We start from the raw sequence: 18,401 nt of genomic DNA, 5'->3' as shown, positions 1-18,401 counted from the left end.
TGCAGTTTGTTCAGTTATTAACTTTATATAATACTGTTACTGCAAGCAATCATATAGTACTAAGTGAAAATATGAAAAGTATACTAACAATCCTGTCAACCAGTTGACACAGTGAGAGAATCTCCCAAGTAAAAAGTTTGCAGAACTGAGTGTTTTAGTTAACTTATTCACATGATGGAGCCACTTTTACTTTTTTACACACATGGAAGTCTATGATTTCAGGCAGTTAGTCTGATTTCAGTTAGTATGGGACAACTGGTCTCTATTGTTAGTAAATGCAGGTCATTTTCATATCTTGGGAATTGAATTATATGAGTTTTTGTAAGATTAAGAGTTACACTGTATGTTGTGAACCAGTTACAAGCCTATTCTACTATTCTCCTAGCTGTGTCTGCTGTAGATGTGTCTAGCTGCTTTATCAGTGTAATAATACTATCAGCAAACATCACACCACTTTAAGAGTGCTCCAGACCTTTGATGAATTATTTATCCTTTTGATTTACAAGATACCTTTATCCTTAGAGGTTTTCATGTAAGTGTTGGTTAGAACTTATTTTATTTTGGGGAACATAAATATTGCATAAGATGAAGACTTCATTAATAAGTGCATTATATTTTTAATTAAAGTATATAACTTCTGAGCTTATGACCTTGAGCAGTTTCCTAAGATACTCAACTACTGGTTAATTCATAGATTTCTTGATGTCAGATTTAGTAGATGTTGCATCTTAATCAGTATTAATACTTAACATGAGGAACTGCATGACACAATCTGAGACTTGACTATTGATTTTGTAATGTGAATGTTAATTATACCTGTCAATTAATCAGCAATTAGCTGCTGCTGCTGTTGTTATTGTTCTCTTCAGTCCAAAGACTGGTCTGCTACTTTATCTGTGAAAACCTCTTCACATCCAAATAATTACTGCAACCTATATCCTTCTGCATCTGCTTTTTGATCCATCTCTTGCTCCCCTCTATGATTTTTACCCCAATATTTCCCTCCAATACTAAAATGGAGATCTCTTGATGTCTCAGGTTGTGTCCTATCAATCAATCCCTGTTTTTACTCAAGTTGTGCCACAAATTCCTTGTCTCCCCAATTCTATTCAGGACCTCCTCATCAGCTATGTAACTTACCCATCTAATCTTCAGTATTCTTCTGTAGCACCACATTTCAAAAGCATCTATTCTGTTCGTATCTGAACTGTGCTTCTGTCCCTGTTTCACTTCCATACAAGACTACATTCCAGACAAATACCTTCAGAAAAGACTTCCTAACAATTAAATCTATACTTGATTTTAACAAATTTCTCTTCTTCAGAAACACATTTCTTACCTTTGTCAGTCTACTATTTATATCCTCTCTACTTTGGCTGTCATCAGTTAATTTGATTGCCTTCAATTTCATCTCCCTTGTATAGGCCCTCTATATACTGCTTCCACCTTTCAGCTTTCCTTCTTTGCTTAGGACTAGTTTTCCATCTGAGATCTGGATATTCATACTGCTGCTTTTATTTTCTCAAAAATCCTCTTCAATTTTCCTGCAGGCAGTATCTGTCTTCCTTCCAGTGAAATATGCTCCTCAATACTTATGTTTGTCCTCCAGATATTCCTGATGAGCCATTTTGCACTTCCTGTCAGTCTCATTTTTCAAGACTTTTTATTCCCTTTCACCTGCTTCATTCGAGTTCTACTGTATTCCTTTTCCCAATTCAGACTCTGAAACGTCTGGTTCTTTCAACTTGTCTAAGTCCCATCTCCTTCTTAAGCTTTAATCTACAGTTGATAAGCAATACATTGTGGTCAGAGTCCACATTTGCCCCTAGAAGTGCCTTAGAGTTTAAAATCTGGTTCCAAAATCTGTGACTTACAATAGTATAAAGTCAATATGAAACTTTCCAGCTCTCTTCCACATATACAGTCATCTTTCACGATTCTCAAACCAAGGATTTACAATGATTAAATTATACTCTGTACAAAATTTTACAGCAGCTTTCTCTTTCATTTCTTTCCCCCAGTCCATATTCATATACTATTTTTCCTCCTTTTACTTTTCCTACCAACAAGTTTCAGTCCACAACACAATTAAATTTTTGTATCCCTTAACTATTCCAATAATTTCTTTTATCACGTCATACATTTTTTAAATCTCTCCATAATCTGCAGGGATAGTTGGCATAAACTTGTTTTACTGTGGTGGGTTGTGTAAATCCTGGCTATGGTAATGTGTTCACTATCCTGTTCATACTATCTTACCTTCATTCATATTTTCTTATTCATTATTAAATCCACTCCTGTATTATCCTGAGTTGATTTTCTATTTATAACCCTGTATTCACATGACCAGAAGTCCTGTTCTTCTTGCCACCAAACTTCACTAATTTGCACTATATGTAACTTCAACCTATCAATTTCCCTTTTAAAATTCTCTAACCTAGCTGTCCAATTAGGGCTGTAACATTCCACATCCAATCCATATAACACAAATTTTGTTTATCCTGATGATGAGATTCTCCTGAATAACCGCACCTGGAGATCCAAAAGGGAGACTATTTTATCTCCAGAATATTCTACCCAAGAGGACACCATCATCGTTTAACCATACAGTAAGGCTGCTTGCCCTGGGAAAACATTAAGGCTGCAGTTTCCACTTGCTTTCAGATATTTGCATTAACCGCACAACAAGGACATTGTGGTTGATGTTACAATGCCAGATCAGTCAAACATACAGACTGTTGCCCCTTCAACTACTGAAAAGGCTACTGCCTGTTTCCAGAACGAAGTGTTTGTCTTGCCTCTCAACAGATATCTCTTTGTTGTGGTTGCACACGCAGTATGGCTGTCTGTATTGCTGATACAAGCAAGCCACGTCACTGACAGCAATTAACTAAACCTATTGAAAAGATTATGGTGCAAAATAAATCAGATTCTAATGTTAGCAACTGGAATAAATTCTTACTACCAGTATATGAGCTTTTTGAAAATGTATATCAGTGTGTATCAGTCAAACATACAGACTGTTGCCCCTTCAACTACTGAAAAGGCTACTGCCTGTTTCCAGAACGAAGTGTTTGTCTTGCCTCTCAACAGATATCTCTTTGTTGTGGTTGCACACGCAGTATGGCTGTCTGTATTGCTGATACAAGCAAGCCACGTCACTGACAGCAATTAACTAAACCTATTGAAAAGATTATGGTGCAAAATAAATCAGATTCTAATGTTAGCAACTGGAATAAATTCTTACTACCAGTATATGAGCTTTTTGAAAATGTATACCAGTGTGTATCAGTCAAACATACAGACTGTTGCCCCTTCAACTACTGAAAAGGCTACTGCCTGTTTCCAGAACGAAGTGTTGTCTTGCCTCTCAACAGATATCTCTTTGTTGTGGTTGCACACACAGTATGGCTGTCTGTATTGCTGATACAAGCAAGCCACGTCACTGACAGCAATTAACTAAACTTATTGAAAAGATTATGGTGCAAAATAAATCAGATTCTAATGTTAGCAACTGGAATAAATTCTTACTACCAGTATATGAGCTTTTTGAAAATGTATATTTAAATCATCAGCAACCATTATCTGTTTTGCATTCTTATATATAGCCTTGCAGTTAGTTATGAATAGGCAAAAATTTTCTGCAGTTGCTCTGCATGGAGTTACTGGCATAAATGATTTGTTATGAGATTCTGCTTTTGTTTTATGTGTCTCTGGATGGTGTCTGAGCAGAGTTTATTAATGCCATTGTACTTAAATGTGTGATATTTTACTGAATGAAGCATCTCCTTCTTTCTCCATACCTACTGTAGAGAAGTACAGTTCTACTGCTAAAATATGAATTTACCTAAATCCTATAATACCAGTTAAAACTATAACAGTGGTCACATGATTTTCTGAGAGCAGATTATATCAACTGCACACGATGACACTAACAAATCAATCCAAATAAATAGTTCATTATTCTAAGTCACCGTTTTTAGATATTATGATGTAATTAGAGTAGCTGGTCTTTCACATTTTACACTTATTCAATTTCAACTGGAGGTGAGGGAAATATTTGACTATAAGCTGTTTGCATGATTACGGTATACTAGGATTATGGTGTCCAGTTAGTATCTCAAAGTAAATATTTGTCTCAGTCTTAACATCTCTTAGAAGATGGTTTCTATCTGCCCTCCATACAATTAAAAGTACACTGTTGTGGCATTGGTAACCTTTGATATTTTACAAGTCATAACAGTACTTGCCTTCCCCCTTTCCTTTTTAATATCACTTACTCAGGAACTAATATTAGCAGTTATTCAAGCTCCAGGATCATCCAACAGTTGATCAACATCTCTAGCGTAACTGCCTAACAACAAAACTTTCTTTCTCTTGCTGAAACTTTATTGTGACCTCTCTACAATTGCATTACCTGATGCTCATCTATGTCTGACTGAAGCAACGGGTCAAGCCTCTTTTCCATGTCCTATACCGGTTCACTCTATTAGATGTTACCATTTCCCATATCTCTTTACCACTGATGCCAGGAGTACACTGACAGTACAAAATGGCTGTAGAAATTGTTAATTTCAGCTATAAAAAGAAAAAAAAACTAGTATCAAAAGCAAAATGAATGCACACTCACTCCTCTCCTAAGACCCTTTCCATCACAGACACACTGCATTGAATTAAAAATACTTCCTTTTATTTGGCTAGAGCTAAACTTATTTATTCTACACTACTAATACCTTAAAGACTGTGGTTTATAATTTTAAATGAAACTAGTATTTTATATATTAAAATTAAAAGAATTTATGTACAAGTTTTAACTGAAAATTAATTTCTATAAATATATGGGTTTCCACAGTCATTATTAATCTCACTATAATCCTTCTCCATACACTTCAGTTTCAGCTTACAAAATAATTAAAATGCTAAAATACCAAAACAGTTGATGCTTTGACTGTGCCACAGCAATTTTTCTCAGGGCATAGACAAATTAAGCCGGCGTGTTCATGCTTCAGTGTATTGTATGTCTAACAGCATAAGAGAGGTGAAACAGAGTAGTTTGGAAGGTTACGTATACTGCAAGGTGAGATGTACTCTATTCCTCTTTCCTCCCTGAGAAAAGAACATGTAAGGCTTGGAAGATGGGTGTAGTTTCTTTTACACTGAAGAATTTATTTCAACAATTACCTGGGAATTTCATCTCATAAAGGTAAGTACTGTCTAATTATTCCATCTCTTTGTAATTTTACAGAGTGCTAAATTAAATTTTCCTTTCATTGTGATTTTATTGTACTGTAATGATTAATATCGCCTGAAGACAAAAATTATACTCTAAAACTTGTAACTTTGTGCAAAGCTATCCAATAGAACAACAATTGTGCTGAAGATGATAAAAACAAATACAGAGAAAAATGCAGTGGGATTATTGTCAATTGCGTCATTGATGTAGCAATTTTAAAACTTTTGTTAGAAAGCCATGTACAAAGCTATGAAGTAGCACAACATTTGAGGCACGTACACTGTGCAAATCTCATTGTCTTCAGTGAGCTTCTATACTGTTGTCACTGACATACTCATGAAATAAAATATAAGCAGCATACAACCATCTGGATGGACTCTAATGCTTCACAAAAAAATCAGCAGCTACAACAATATATTCTACATATCATACCATCACTAGCATCGGTGTTCCTTCTTCTTCTTTGGGGCCACTGAAAAGGTGTCTTATTTAGCTCAGTCCTGACCTCTGAATTCAAGAAACAATAAAGAAGTGCCACAAGGAAACCCTGTAAACAATTAATACAGTTAATAAAGCAGTAATGACATTCTTGGCACAGTTACAGACTAGTAATAATGTTGCTCGAACAGTCCACGGGTATACTGCCGGTTCATTGTGTCCAACGGGCACAATATTTCGGCAATCAGACATGTCGCCATCATCAGGTACACTGATGAACTGAGCTCCTGAGGGCGGGCGGCCCGTTGGGCACTATGAACCGGCAGTATACCCGTGGACTGTTCGAGCAACAAATACGCTGGGAGAAACTGAAGAATCACAGTAATAATGTTATCAGACAAGGAAAAGTAAATCAAGCCATCTAAGTTTATTTTTGAAAACTGTTATTAGAGTTCATATAAGTATATGAAATGCCTACAGAAAACAAATTGAATAATATGTATTTAAATAGTTAGGATTACAGAAGACCACTCACTGGATTGAAATTTGTTATTCGTTCAGAAAATCTCTGCAGATTGTGGGATGTCATTTGCACCTGACCAAGCACAGCAATGCACATGCATGTGAATGGCCACCCACACACCCTTGCGTGCATGCATAGAAAGGCTCATGCACACACACACACACACACACACACACACACACACACACACACACACACACACACACACATCATGCAAACACAGTTCACACACACATGACCACTCCCTCTGGCTGCCGGGGCCAGACTACATGCAACTGTGTGTGATGAGAGAAGCATCCCGGTTGGTGAGGGTAAGGAGGAGGCTGGGGCAGGGAACAGGAGGGAGAGCAGGGTAGAGGTGGGGGATGGAAAGTTCCCACCTGCACTATACAGAAAAGCTGGTGTTGATAGGAAGGATCCAGAGAGCACAGGCTGTCATTCAAATGAAGAATGTTGTGTTGGGCAGCATGTTCAGCAAATGGGTGGTCCAGTTCTTTCATGCCCACAGTTTGTCAGTGGCCACTGATGCAAACAGACAGCTTTTTGGTTGTCATGCCAACATAGAATGAAGCACGCTGGTTGCAGATTAGCCTGTCAATCACATGATTTTGTTTCACAGGTGGCTGTGGCTTTGATGGGATAGGTGATGCTTGTGACTGGACTGAAGTACATGGTGGTGGGAGGCTGTATGGGACAGGTCTTGCATCTAGGTCTATTATAGGGATATGATCCAAGAGGCAAGGGGTTTAGAGCAGGGGTTGTGTAGGAATCAATGAGGAAATTGCGTAGACTTGGAGAGTGGCAGGATACCACTGTGGGAAGGGTGAGGAGGGTATTGGGTAGCACATTTCTCATTTCAGGGCATGATGAGAGGTTGTTGAAACCCTGGCAGAGAATGTTAATCATTTGCTCCTGTCCTGGGTGGTACTGAGTCATAAAAGGAGTATTCCTGTGTGGCCATATGGTGGAACTTTGGCAGCTGGTGGGTGACTGGAGAAATACGGCATGGGTGATTGTTCCTATACAAGATTGGAATGATAATTACTGTCTGTGAAGACCTCAGTGAATCCCTTAGTATGTTTTGAGAGGGACTGCACATCACTATAGATGCAATGAGTGCAAGTGACTATGCTGTATGAAAGGGAATTCTCGGTATGGAGTGGGTGGTAGTTGCCATAGTGGAAGTATGCTAGTGACTGGTAGGTTTGATATGGATGGAGGAACTGATGTGGCCATCTTTGAAGTGGAGGTGAACATCAAGGAAGGTGGTTTTTTGGATTCAGGACAAACAGGTGAAGTGAATGGGGGAGAAGGTGTTGAGGTTCTGGAGGAATCCCTGATCTAGATCACGAAGATGTCATCAATGAATTTGAAGGAGGTGAAGGGTTTGGGATTCTGGTTGGCTGGAAATGATTTCTCTATATGGCTGCTGAAAAGGCTGGCATAGTATGGTACCATGAGGGATTGAAAGAACTGCAAGAGAATGGTGTAATTGCTCCCATTCAAGCTAGTGAATGGGCAAGTCCTCTTGTTTTGCTGCCTAAGCCTTCTGATCGCATTTGCATTTGTGTTGACTTCAAGCCTATAGTCAACCCACATACAGTAGCTGACACTTACCTGTTACCTCGCCCTGAGTAACTCATGGACAGGTTTGGTGCAGGAAGTTACTTTTATAAGAGAGATTTGTGAGATGTATGTTTGCAAACTCCACTGGGTTAAGGACCACGGAAAGTGTTTGTCATAAATACATACTTAGGACTGTTCGAAACTTTTCAAAGTTTTTGTTGGTGTAATGCATCTTCCCATCTCTCTCTTGACAATAAGTGATTGAACATTTCTACACTCTATGTGTTGAAATTTCTTACAGTCATGGTTCCTTTATCATGTTGGTTTGGCAGTAAATAGTCTGAGAGGGTTACCACTTGCACTTCATGATCTCTTGTATTTATATTTATGCATTTTGCAGTATAAATTGTGTTTGCAAATATCTGGGCCACAGTAGTAACAGTAGTTTTTGTAATTCTTATTCTAATTGTTAGTTTGGTTTAAATCAAAAGTATTTATATGGTTGAGAAACAGCAATGTTTCAGGTTTATTTAAAAATAACTCAAAATTCCCATTAGCAGAGCAATAAGTGAGTTGTATTTGCACCACTGATTTGTACAGCTGTTACTTCAAACTTTTCTTCAATGAAGCACTGAAAACTGTCAATAGTTCTGTATTTAGGTTTCAATTAAAACAGTAGTACTACTATTTTTGTGATTTCTTCCACAGGAGTAATTTGCAAGTGTGTAGCATGGTACTGAAAGTGAATCAATCAGATCTGCCTTTAACCAGTAATCTGAGAGACATAGAACACTGACAAAATTAAGTTCAATATTTAGTAAGACCTCAATCTTAAACATTGTCTGTGACTGACTGGACGTTCTGGTGGTGTATAGATAGAGACTTGTCCCTACAATTTATTTGTCTACTGGATTTTAAATTAACATCCAAATTTCTTGAGGCCATTTTTATTACATCACATATCTCATCTTTGTTTGGAGAGATTCTGTCCACAAAAATCATATGTGTACTTGCTTGGAGTCTTCTTTTGTCTCATTGACCTCTGGGTGCTTTGTGCCCCCTAGGAAGTCCATGTCGTAGCCTCATTTGTGTTGTAGTTGGCTCCTTGCACTTCTGTTACCCAACAATTCTTGTTTGTAGAATAAAACACATTACTTTTGTCCTTGAGAGATACAACTTCTGAAATATAATGCTCCAGGTTTAATTTTTTACCTACTATTTACAAAATCTTGCAGGTAATTAAATTCTCTCCCACAATGTTGAGGTGGAGGTCATGAGTTGTGTGAAATCTTCTTCCAAGTTTACTTATATCCACTAATGTTCCATTATTAAATTGGCTGAAGATATTTGGAGCCTCTTTCTTTTTTTATGTACATCTTTGCTTACACAGGACCAACTTCTTAGCAGAAGCATTGAGTCACTGACAGGCACACACAAAAGACAATGAAAACTTTGTTGGCTTTCAGAAGAAATGCATTGACAAGCTACAGTACACGCACATGTCACACACACACACACACACACACACACACACACACACACACACACACACACAAACACACACACACAGAGAGAGAGAGAGAGAGAGAGAGAGAATGATGGGGGGGGGGGGGGGGGGGGGGAGCAGGTAGCATGAGAAGGGGTTAGTGGTGGGTAGCTAGAAGCTTGCTGGGAGGCAGGAGGTGTGTAAAATAGAAATACTGGGGGGAGTGGTGGCAGCTGCACGAACAAGGTGAGGTATGGAGCACGATGAAGATGAAATGGAGACATGGCCTAGGAAGGAGCGACAGTAGAGAGGGTGATGAAACTGTTGGGTAGGAGGTGTCAAGACAGTAAGTTAGCAGAGGCTGAGGCCTGAAGGATTGTGGCAGTGAAGTATTTGTTGTGAGGAAAACAGGCATTACGGTGTTCAGAAAATCTGGTGTTGGCTGGAAGGACCCAGATGGCACAGATTGTGAAGCAACCACTGAACTCGTGCATGTTGTGCTCAGTGGTGTGTTGTGCAAAAAAACGGTTCAAATGGCTCTGAGTACTATGGGACCTAACTTCTGAGGTCATCAGTCCCCTAGAACGTAGAACTAGATAAACCTAACTAACCTAAGGACATCATACACATCCATGCCCTAGGCAGGATTCGAACCTGCGACCGTAGCGGTCGCGCGGTTCCAGACTGAAGCGCCTAGAACCGCTCGACCACTCTGGTCGGCATGTGTTGTGCCACTGGGGGTTCAACTTTGTTCTTGACTACATTTTGGTGGTAGCCATTCATTCTGTTGGACAGCAGGTTGGTGGTCATGCCCACATAAATTGCTGTGCGATGATTGCAGTACAGCTGGAATATTATATGCTTGTTTCACGGGTGGCCCTGCCTCTGATGGGATAGGATAGGCCTGTGACAGGGTTCAAGTAGAATGTGCTGGGTGGTGTGCTTTGGGCACATTTGCACCTTAGTCTACCATCGCAATATATATCCCTGTGGCAAGGACTCTGAACTGGGAGTGGTATAGGGATGGACTAGGATGTTGTGCAGATTGAGTGGGTGATGGAACACTGCATTAGGAGGAATGGGAAGATTTCTGGGTATGGTGTCCCTCATTTCAGGGCTTGATGAGAGTTTATCAAAGCCCTGGTAAAGAGTATGGTTCAATTTTTCCATTGCAGGATGATATTAGGTGACAGATTGGGAGAGGGGGGGGGGGGGGGGGGGAAGGCTCCTTTGTAGTTGATTCTTAGGGTTGATGGGGGAATGAGGATGTGTAAGGATACGCCACAGGAAAATCTGTTTGTGGACTATGTTTGGAGATGGGAAGGGGGGGAGGGGGTTATTGCCTCTCTGTGAAGGCCTTCATGAGATGGGGAGAGGAATAAAGACATATGTACATCGGGATAGATGCACATATTGTATGGTTGATATATGATGGCTCTGCATCAATCCCTTTTTTTCTTTTGTCACTTCTTATATATTTATACATAGGTATAAGAACAGAGACAGTTCAACATTGCATGAGGAAGTGTGAGAAATGAAGGAGAGTAAAAAGTAAGGAAGAACTAATGAGCATAAAGCCAGGGAGGAAGGTAATGGTGATAATTATCTAGGAATATCAGTCGAACATTTGTTCTGATGATTTGTAGGAATAGTGGGACAAGTATAGAATAAAGATAGGTATGTTATATTGAATTATATATAAATATGAGGTATGCTGAAAGTGTAGAAGTTGAAAAGTAGTGAGGGCTTTAGGGGATCAAATAAGGTACCCAGAGGTAAAAGTGAATTGTGAAGTAGAATTGAATTTTGCCAGGTAATTATTTAGCAACAGTATACATAAAGATGTATACTGGGGCAATGAACCATGGGGCCTACTCACAAAGGAGTGGGGGCACACCCAGCTTTATTGAATGAAGAAAAGGGGCAGATAGGCAGACCGAAAAGAGGCTGACATATACTGTGCAGGCAAGAGCACCAAGAAGGGGATTGAACTGTACGATAGAATATGGGAATAAGAAAGAGGTGTACCTACCAATACGGAAGGAGTTAGTGCATCCATAGGAGCATCCAGGAGTTAAAATATGGGCACTGTGCCTAAAGGAAAGGACAGTATCGTGACAGAAGTCACACAGTTTTATGGAGATCATTATGTTAAGTTTGAACAACAGCATTATTAGGAGTTATGAGTGTCAGAAAGATCATGTTCACTTTTTTCTCCAGAGTTTCCTCCAAGCTACTGTAGGAAATAAAACTGTTAAGTACTAAAGCAAAGATAGTTTAGAGAAGTATAGTAAACAATGAGCCAATCAAAAGTCTATGCCACCTGGTGTTTGTGACTGGGAATAAAAAATGTTGTCTGCATGATTCCTGGATGTAAAAATACTTGCCCCAACATCGGGTGAAATGCTCAGATAGTTATTGTCAAAATGAACAAAAACAAGAAAAGGAAAATCTAGGTATTAAGTACACAAGGACTAAAAGAGATATATTGTATACTGATTGAGATGTAAATTAGTGTCGTGATAGATATTAATGTATATGATGAATATGTGTAAAATATCTCGTGTTCGAGCTAAGGGGAGGGATATGTAGTGCTTTGAAAATTTCGGGTAAGTTCTACAAACACTTGGCTCTCCACCATCTCAAACACCTGATGTTTTAATGATGAGGGAGAGAGAGCATTTTTACTGTGCCACACATATCTGTGTGTGCAGGAGGGACAGCTGTCACGAGAAGCCAGGAGCCGTGTCAGACGAGCGGCCCCGACAAGTGGTTACCAGCAGTGCCTTGGAATTTATTTCAAAAAGTCAAAGAGTGCTTGTATAATGGTACGTGGTTTTTGGTGTCATGAAGAAGTGTGTATTGTATAGAGAGTCTTACTTCATGTCTTGGCTCTGCATGAGGCAGCATGTATGTAATTGCATTGGTGTTTTGTCAATTCTGATATTTATCTTGGAACCAGTTGGCTTGCTGGAGCTTGTACAGAATAATTGTTACTTTGTGGATGAGAGTTGAAAATATATTGTTATTGAACTGAAAAGATTATATGAGTGCACAGTTTATTTCAAGAATAGAGAGTTGGTTAATATTATTCCCTTTAATATGAAACAGTCTTCGGAGAAGAATTAAACAGTGAGAGTGGCATAGATGATGACCCAAAGAAGAGGATCAGCTGCACATGCATTGTATGAGTCAACTGGAACAGACATAAGAGTCATGCAACCCAACACAGCACTGGCTCTTGTCATCCAAGAAAGCGTTAGAAGCTTTCAGTATGTCATGTGAGAAAAGTGCGAGTTGGGTTTCACATGATCGATGTTTTCAAAAACCATGCTGGTTGGCATTGAGGAGGTCATCAACTTTCTGTACCTAGTATTATGTGAGCTTCACTGCTTTTCATGAGTACTTCAAACTCTGGCACTTTGTTGCAAATGCTTCAGCAGTTTACTCTTAGGGTTTTAATACTCTCACCTATGGGAGGCATTTCTTTTGATCTTACACTTATACTTCTGGGTTTCCTACAGATGTTGTTATCTGGATTGGTTGGAGGGTCATCTAATCAAAAAACCCTTGTGCGCACACCATGCAAAGTCAGCTACCTGAGTACCAGCCTCTGATGTGTAGCACATACCTGACCTTTTTAGGGGGCCCTACAGTACTGAACCCTATGGCACAAGTCCAGAAAGCCACAGCTGGAACAGCCTCTTCAACATGTTGAATGAGGCCCACAGGCATACACACTGAGTGCACCTGGTGTCCTTTCCTGTCCCTTGCTGCCATGTCCTTAAGGTGTACCATCATTCATCATACGTTTGAACTGCAGATGATTAATAGACCCCAATACTTTTGCATTTGCCTCTTCCTCATACCGGACAAAATAGGTTTCCCCACAAAAGGTGAAGTGAGCCCCACTTGTTAAGCTTTAGTTTCTGTGAAAGACAGAACCTCAGACTTGTTGGTTAGGGGATTGATACAACACTCTGAGTCATCCCCGATCACCGTCCACCCTGTACGGGATGCCTAGATCTACCATTGATGTACCACTCACAGTCATAGGGACGTGTAATGACAGATCCTGTACTTTCTGCAGAGGAGACGGGATCCATAGGTTAGGATAGTACTTGAAGGACCTCTGGTACAGGCATTGCCGGTACACAACTCTCTGGAGCTCTTCCAACACACTGATTTGAAGCAGCTGTCAATCATTTGACAGCAATCACAGTGATTTCCAGATGCTTACAAAAGTCAACCAACTCATCCTGTGTTTGAGAACAGCCTTCATGGTGGGGCTGCATTTTGGCTGGTGTAATGTATTACAAGGCAATGAACAAAGGATGCCCAAGATTGGTGATCTTCTACAGAAGCTCAAAATTTAGCACGAACTTCAATGTGAGATGCTTATAACAGTTTCCACAACGAAATTTTACTCAAAATCTGGCAGAAAATCCAAAGAGATTATGGTTGTATGTGAAGATGTTAGTGGCAAGAAACAATTAATGCCTTCTCTGAACGATAGCAATGGAGATACTATCAAAAACAGTTCTGCCAAAGCAGAGTTACTAAACACAGCCTTCTGAAATGCCTTCACAAAAGAAGATGAAGTAAATATTCCAGAATTCAAATCAAGAACAGCTGCCAACATGAGTAACACAGATGTAAATATCCTTGGAGTAGTGAAGCAATTAAAATCACTTAATGAAAGCAAGTCTTCTGGTCTAGACTGTATACCAATTAAGTTCTTTTCAGAATATGCTGATGCATTAGCTCCATAAACAACAATCATATACAACTGTTCGCTTGACAAAAGATACGTACCCAAAGATTGGAAAGTTGGACAGGTGTCACCAATATTCAAGAAAGGTAGTAGGAGTAATCCACTTAATTACAGGCCCATATCATTAACATTGATATGCAGCAGGATTCTGGAACATATATTGTGTTCGAACATTAAGAATTACCTTGAAGAAAATGGTCTGTTGACACACAGTCAACATGGGGTTAGAAAACATCATTCTTGTGAAACACAACTAGCTCTTTATTAGCATGAAGTGTTGAGTGCTATTGACAAGGGATTTCAGATTGATTACGTATTTCTGGACTTCTGGAAGGCTTTTGGCACTGTATCACACAAGCAGCTTGTAGTGAAATTGTGTGCATATGCAATATCATCTCAGTTATGTGACTGGATTTGTGACTTCCTGTCACAGAGGTCACAGTTCATAGTAACTGACGGAAATTTATTGAGTAAAACAGAAGTGATTTCTGGCATTCCCCAAGGTAGTGTTATAGGCCCTTTGCTGTTCCTTATCTACATAAATGATTTGGGAGACAATATGAGCAGCACTCTTAGGTTGTTTGCAGATGATGTGTTGTGTATTGACTAATAAAGTCATCAGAAGATCAAAACAAATTGCAAAATGATTTAGAAAAGATATCTGAATGATGTTAAAATTGGTGGTTGACCCTAAATAACGAAAAGTATGAGGTCATCCTCATGAGTGCTATAACGAATTCATTACACTTCAGCTACATGATAAATCAGTCAAATCTAAAGGCTTTAAATTCAACTAAATACCTAGGAATTACAATTACAAACAACTTAAATTGGAAGGAAAATATAGAAAATGTTGTGGGGAAGGCTAACCAAATACTGTGTTTTATTAGCAGATCTACTAAGGAGACTGCCTACACTATGCTTGTTTGTCCTCTTTTAGAATACTGCTGTGCAGTGTGGGATTCTTACCGGATAGGACTGACAGAGTACATTGAAAAAGTTCAAAGAAGGGCAGCACATTTTGTATTAACGTGCAATATGGGAGAGATACAGGATTTGGGCTGGACATCATTAAAATAAAGGCATTTTCCATTGGGACGTGATCTTCTCACAAAATTCCAATCACCAACTTTCTCCTCCAAATGCAAAAATATTTTGTTGATGCTCAACTACATAGTGAATAATGATCACCACGATAAAATAAGGGAAATCAGAGCTCATACGAAAAGATATAGGTGTTCGTTCTTCCCGTGCATTATATGAGACTGGAATAATAGAGAATTGTGAAGGTGGTTCAATGAACCCTCTGCCAGGCACTTAAACATGATTTGCACTGTATCCATGTAGATGTAGATGTAGAATTAAACCTGCTGATTATCTTTTAATCTGTAGAGCTAAAAAGTTTTGGTGTGCAAGGAATGAAAGCTATCAGAAAAGTGATGGTCAGTGACCAGGAACAAGGCACATTTGGTTGAGGAGGACCAGGTGTAGCAGGGGGGAGAGAAAGTGCTGAGGGTGTGCAGGAATGACAATTGGATGACTTGGCCCTGAGTCCAAATCATGAAAATACCATCAATGAATCTTAACCAAACAGGGGTTTTGAGGTTTTGGGAGAGCACAAAATTTTCCTCCCAATCGCCCATTAACATCTTAAAATAGGAGAGTGCCATGTGGATGCCCATGACTGGGCTGTGGATATTTTTGTATATATTCCCTCAAAGGAGAAGCAGTTGTGTGTGTGTATATAAGTGGTATGGTGTATGAGAAATGAGGCAGTGTGTTTGGAGTCAGAAGGACTTTGGTAAAAGTAGTGTTCACCAGCAGCAAGGCCATAGACAAGAATGGTATTGGTGTACGGGGAGATGGCATCAACAGTGACAACTAGGGATCCAGGTGATAACGTGGTAAGGATGGTCGAAGGTCAGTGATGGAAGTATTTAGTGTCTTTGATGTGAAAGGGTAAGCTTTTGGCAATTGGTTGGACATGTTGGTCAACCAGAGCAGAATAATTTCAGTGGGAGCACAATGACCAGCTACAATGATATGTACAGCATTGTAAGGTTTGTGAATTTTGGAAAGCATGTAGAAAGTTGGTGTGTGGGGGGTCACTGGGGTAAGGCAGGAGATGGATTCAGGGAAGAGATTCTGGGATGGGTTTAGGCATTTCAATAGGGATTGGAGGTTATATTCTGAGGTGGAATTGCTATGTGCAGGTGTTCATGGAGGAGTCAGACTGTTGGTGGCAGCCTTCTGTTGTCATAATGGTGGTAGAGCCTTCGTCTGCTGTAAGGATGATTAAATCGCAGTTTGTTTTGAGGTTAGGAGAGGCTGTTCTTCCTTCTGTTGTGGGGTTTGTTTTCTTGAGAATGGACAAGGAAATAGATGGTGATCAAGTTGGAGTTAAGGAATTCTTGGAAGGTAACTGAGGTTTGTTAGATGGAAGGGTCATGGCTGGATCGTAGTGTGAGCTGGGAGAGGCAACGTTCACTGTTGGTATTAGGTTAACCTTGTTTGGTTGGATTGGTAGCAAAGAAAAAATTCCACTGAATGGATCAAGAGAAGGAGAGTAAATCTTGGGTGAGTTTCACATCTCACCAGCTCTGGTACCCATGTGGCACATGCCTGACTCATGCACCTGCTACCCCTCCTTGCATGTTCCTTTCTTACATACCTGCTACCTCTCTCTGAGCCACTGGCTACCTGTCCCCAACACCTCCTACTGCTTCCAGCCTCTTTCTCTCTCCACTCATCCCACCTGACACAAACCCCAGCTGCCAGACTGCAACCCCAGCATTGTTTGAACATCCAGCACAATGCAGCTGTACATTCTACCAGAACTTTCTCACATATTAGTAGACTTAATTAGATACTTTAAAATTAATTTTGGGAATAGTAAGTACTAAATTACTCATGAAGCTGACTTGAAGCCTTATTGATACATAAGGAACAGAAGAACAAGCAAACATTAATACAACATATTATACACAATAAGTGCAATATTAAAAATAATTTTCATCAAAATAACTGTTTTATAATTTATAGTTATTTGTATGTAAATCAGGTAACCTAAAGACATGTTTAACCAACATACCTGGAAAGAATCAAATAGACTGCTGGTAATGAGGACCACCATTTCTGCTCGGATCCCAATTTTTGAATTTTCAAGTGCCAGGAATACTACATAGTGCACTCCAAACAATGGTATAAGTGTTAGTGTTGATTTTGCTAGGCGTCTAGTAATTGGGAAGATGCAGAAGAACTTCACGTCATTTTTATCATGAGAAATATAATTATTATTTCCAGCAATGAAAATGATAATTAAATCAAAGAAAAGAAAATAATTTACCTGTAGATTTGTGTCTGCTCACATACTGATGATTGCAGTTTTGTGAAGATAACTCTGACAAGCCTAATGAATAATATGAAACATATCTGTAAACAAAGAAAATGGTTTACTGTTAGCAGATCTTACAGATTTTTAACATTAAGTATACGTGTAAGTGTAGGTCCACAAGCTTGATTATCTTACATTCATTTTATGTTAGTTGTTGAGAAGATCATCACTTAGGATATCACAAATTTTATCTACCATTTCATCAGAAAAAACATCAAGTGAAACTCCAGAGCATGGCGAATTTGTATCACTCGCGCAACTATTTTTAAATTCATTTTTCCAGTGATAAATGATCAAGAGTTATGGTGGAAAGTCCCCAAAAATTTCCTTTATCTGGAAAACAGTTCGCTCAATAATAATATATTTTAACTAATTTTTATGCACTTATACAAAAAGTTTGACACCTTTCAGTTAAGGGACATATTACAAGATCAACAAAAGAGTGAACAGTCAGCTAAACTACAGCTGAGAAGGTCTACAATTCATAATGCATTAACACCCCACCAGGCATGCAAAGTACTAAATACTGTGAAGTGGTATACCCTAAACTCAATATTCTTATTTAATTTACTTATTTTACATCCTTTGGCCACTTATTCTAGTGATATTGGATACATTAGGATATAGGTACATGTGTTAAAAAGTGTGTGGTATTTACAAAAAAAATAAAAGTACACTGTTTTTTCAGGCATTTATGACAAAACTGTGTAGAATTCAAGTTTACATCATGTAAAATAAAAACAGTTATAATGAGTCTTCTGTATTTCACACACACACACACACAAAACAGTTTCAGACACAGTTTTTATATGGCATTTGTAGAAAAATCTCTTATTTAAAACATTCAATGTGTGGCTTCAGCTGCCAGAGACTGTGGTCATATGTGTGTGTGAGTTATGCATGTGCACGTGTGCTTGTGTAGCAACTTTACTTTTCATAATATTGTTCATTCGATCCTGGATTTTCAATTGTGCAGGCACTGTTAGT

At 39.0% G+C, this 18,401-nt stretch overlaps 1 protein-coding gene across 4 annotated transcripts in view; it reads right to left on the bottom strand.

Annotated features, from left to right (window-relative positions):
• LOC124800364 (parathyroid hormone/parathyroid hormone-related peptide receptor-like) overlaps window positions 1–18,401 on the bottom strand; it is a 490,636-nt gene that overhangs the window by 10,510 nt on the left and 461,725 nt on the right. For all 4 annotated transcript variants that reach the window (XM_047263018.1, XM_047263001.1, XM_047262994.1 and 1 more), the window contains 3 exons: window positions 17,367–17,452; window positions 17,112–17,253; window positions 5,666–5,780 (listed from right to left, as the gene is read on the bottom strand). In XM_047263018.1, coding sequence (XP_047118974.1) covers window positions 5,666–5,780; window positions 17,112–17,253; window positions 17,367–17,452 — 343 coding nt within the window. The remainder of the gene's footprint in view (window positions 1–5,665; window positions 5,781–17,111; window positions 17,254–17,366; window positions 17,453–18,401) is intronic.

Source organism: Schistocerca piceifrons, chromosome 1 (assembly GCF_021461385.2).
Source record: "Schistocerca piceifrons isolate TAMUIC-IGC-003096 chromosome 1, iqSchPice1.1, whole genome shotgun sequence".
Lineage (NCBI taxonomy): Eukaryota > Metazoa > Arthropoda > Insecta > Orthoptera > Acrididae > Schistocerca > Schistocerca piceifrons.
Note: the sequence above shows the minus strand (reverse complement) of the source record. Positions and strands in the feature narration are given on the sequence as shown.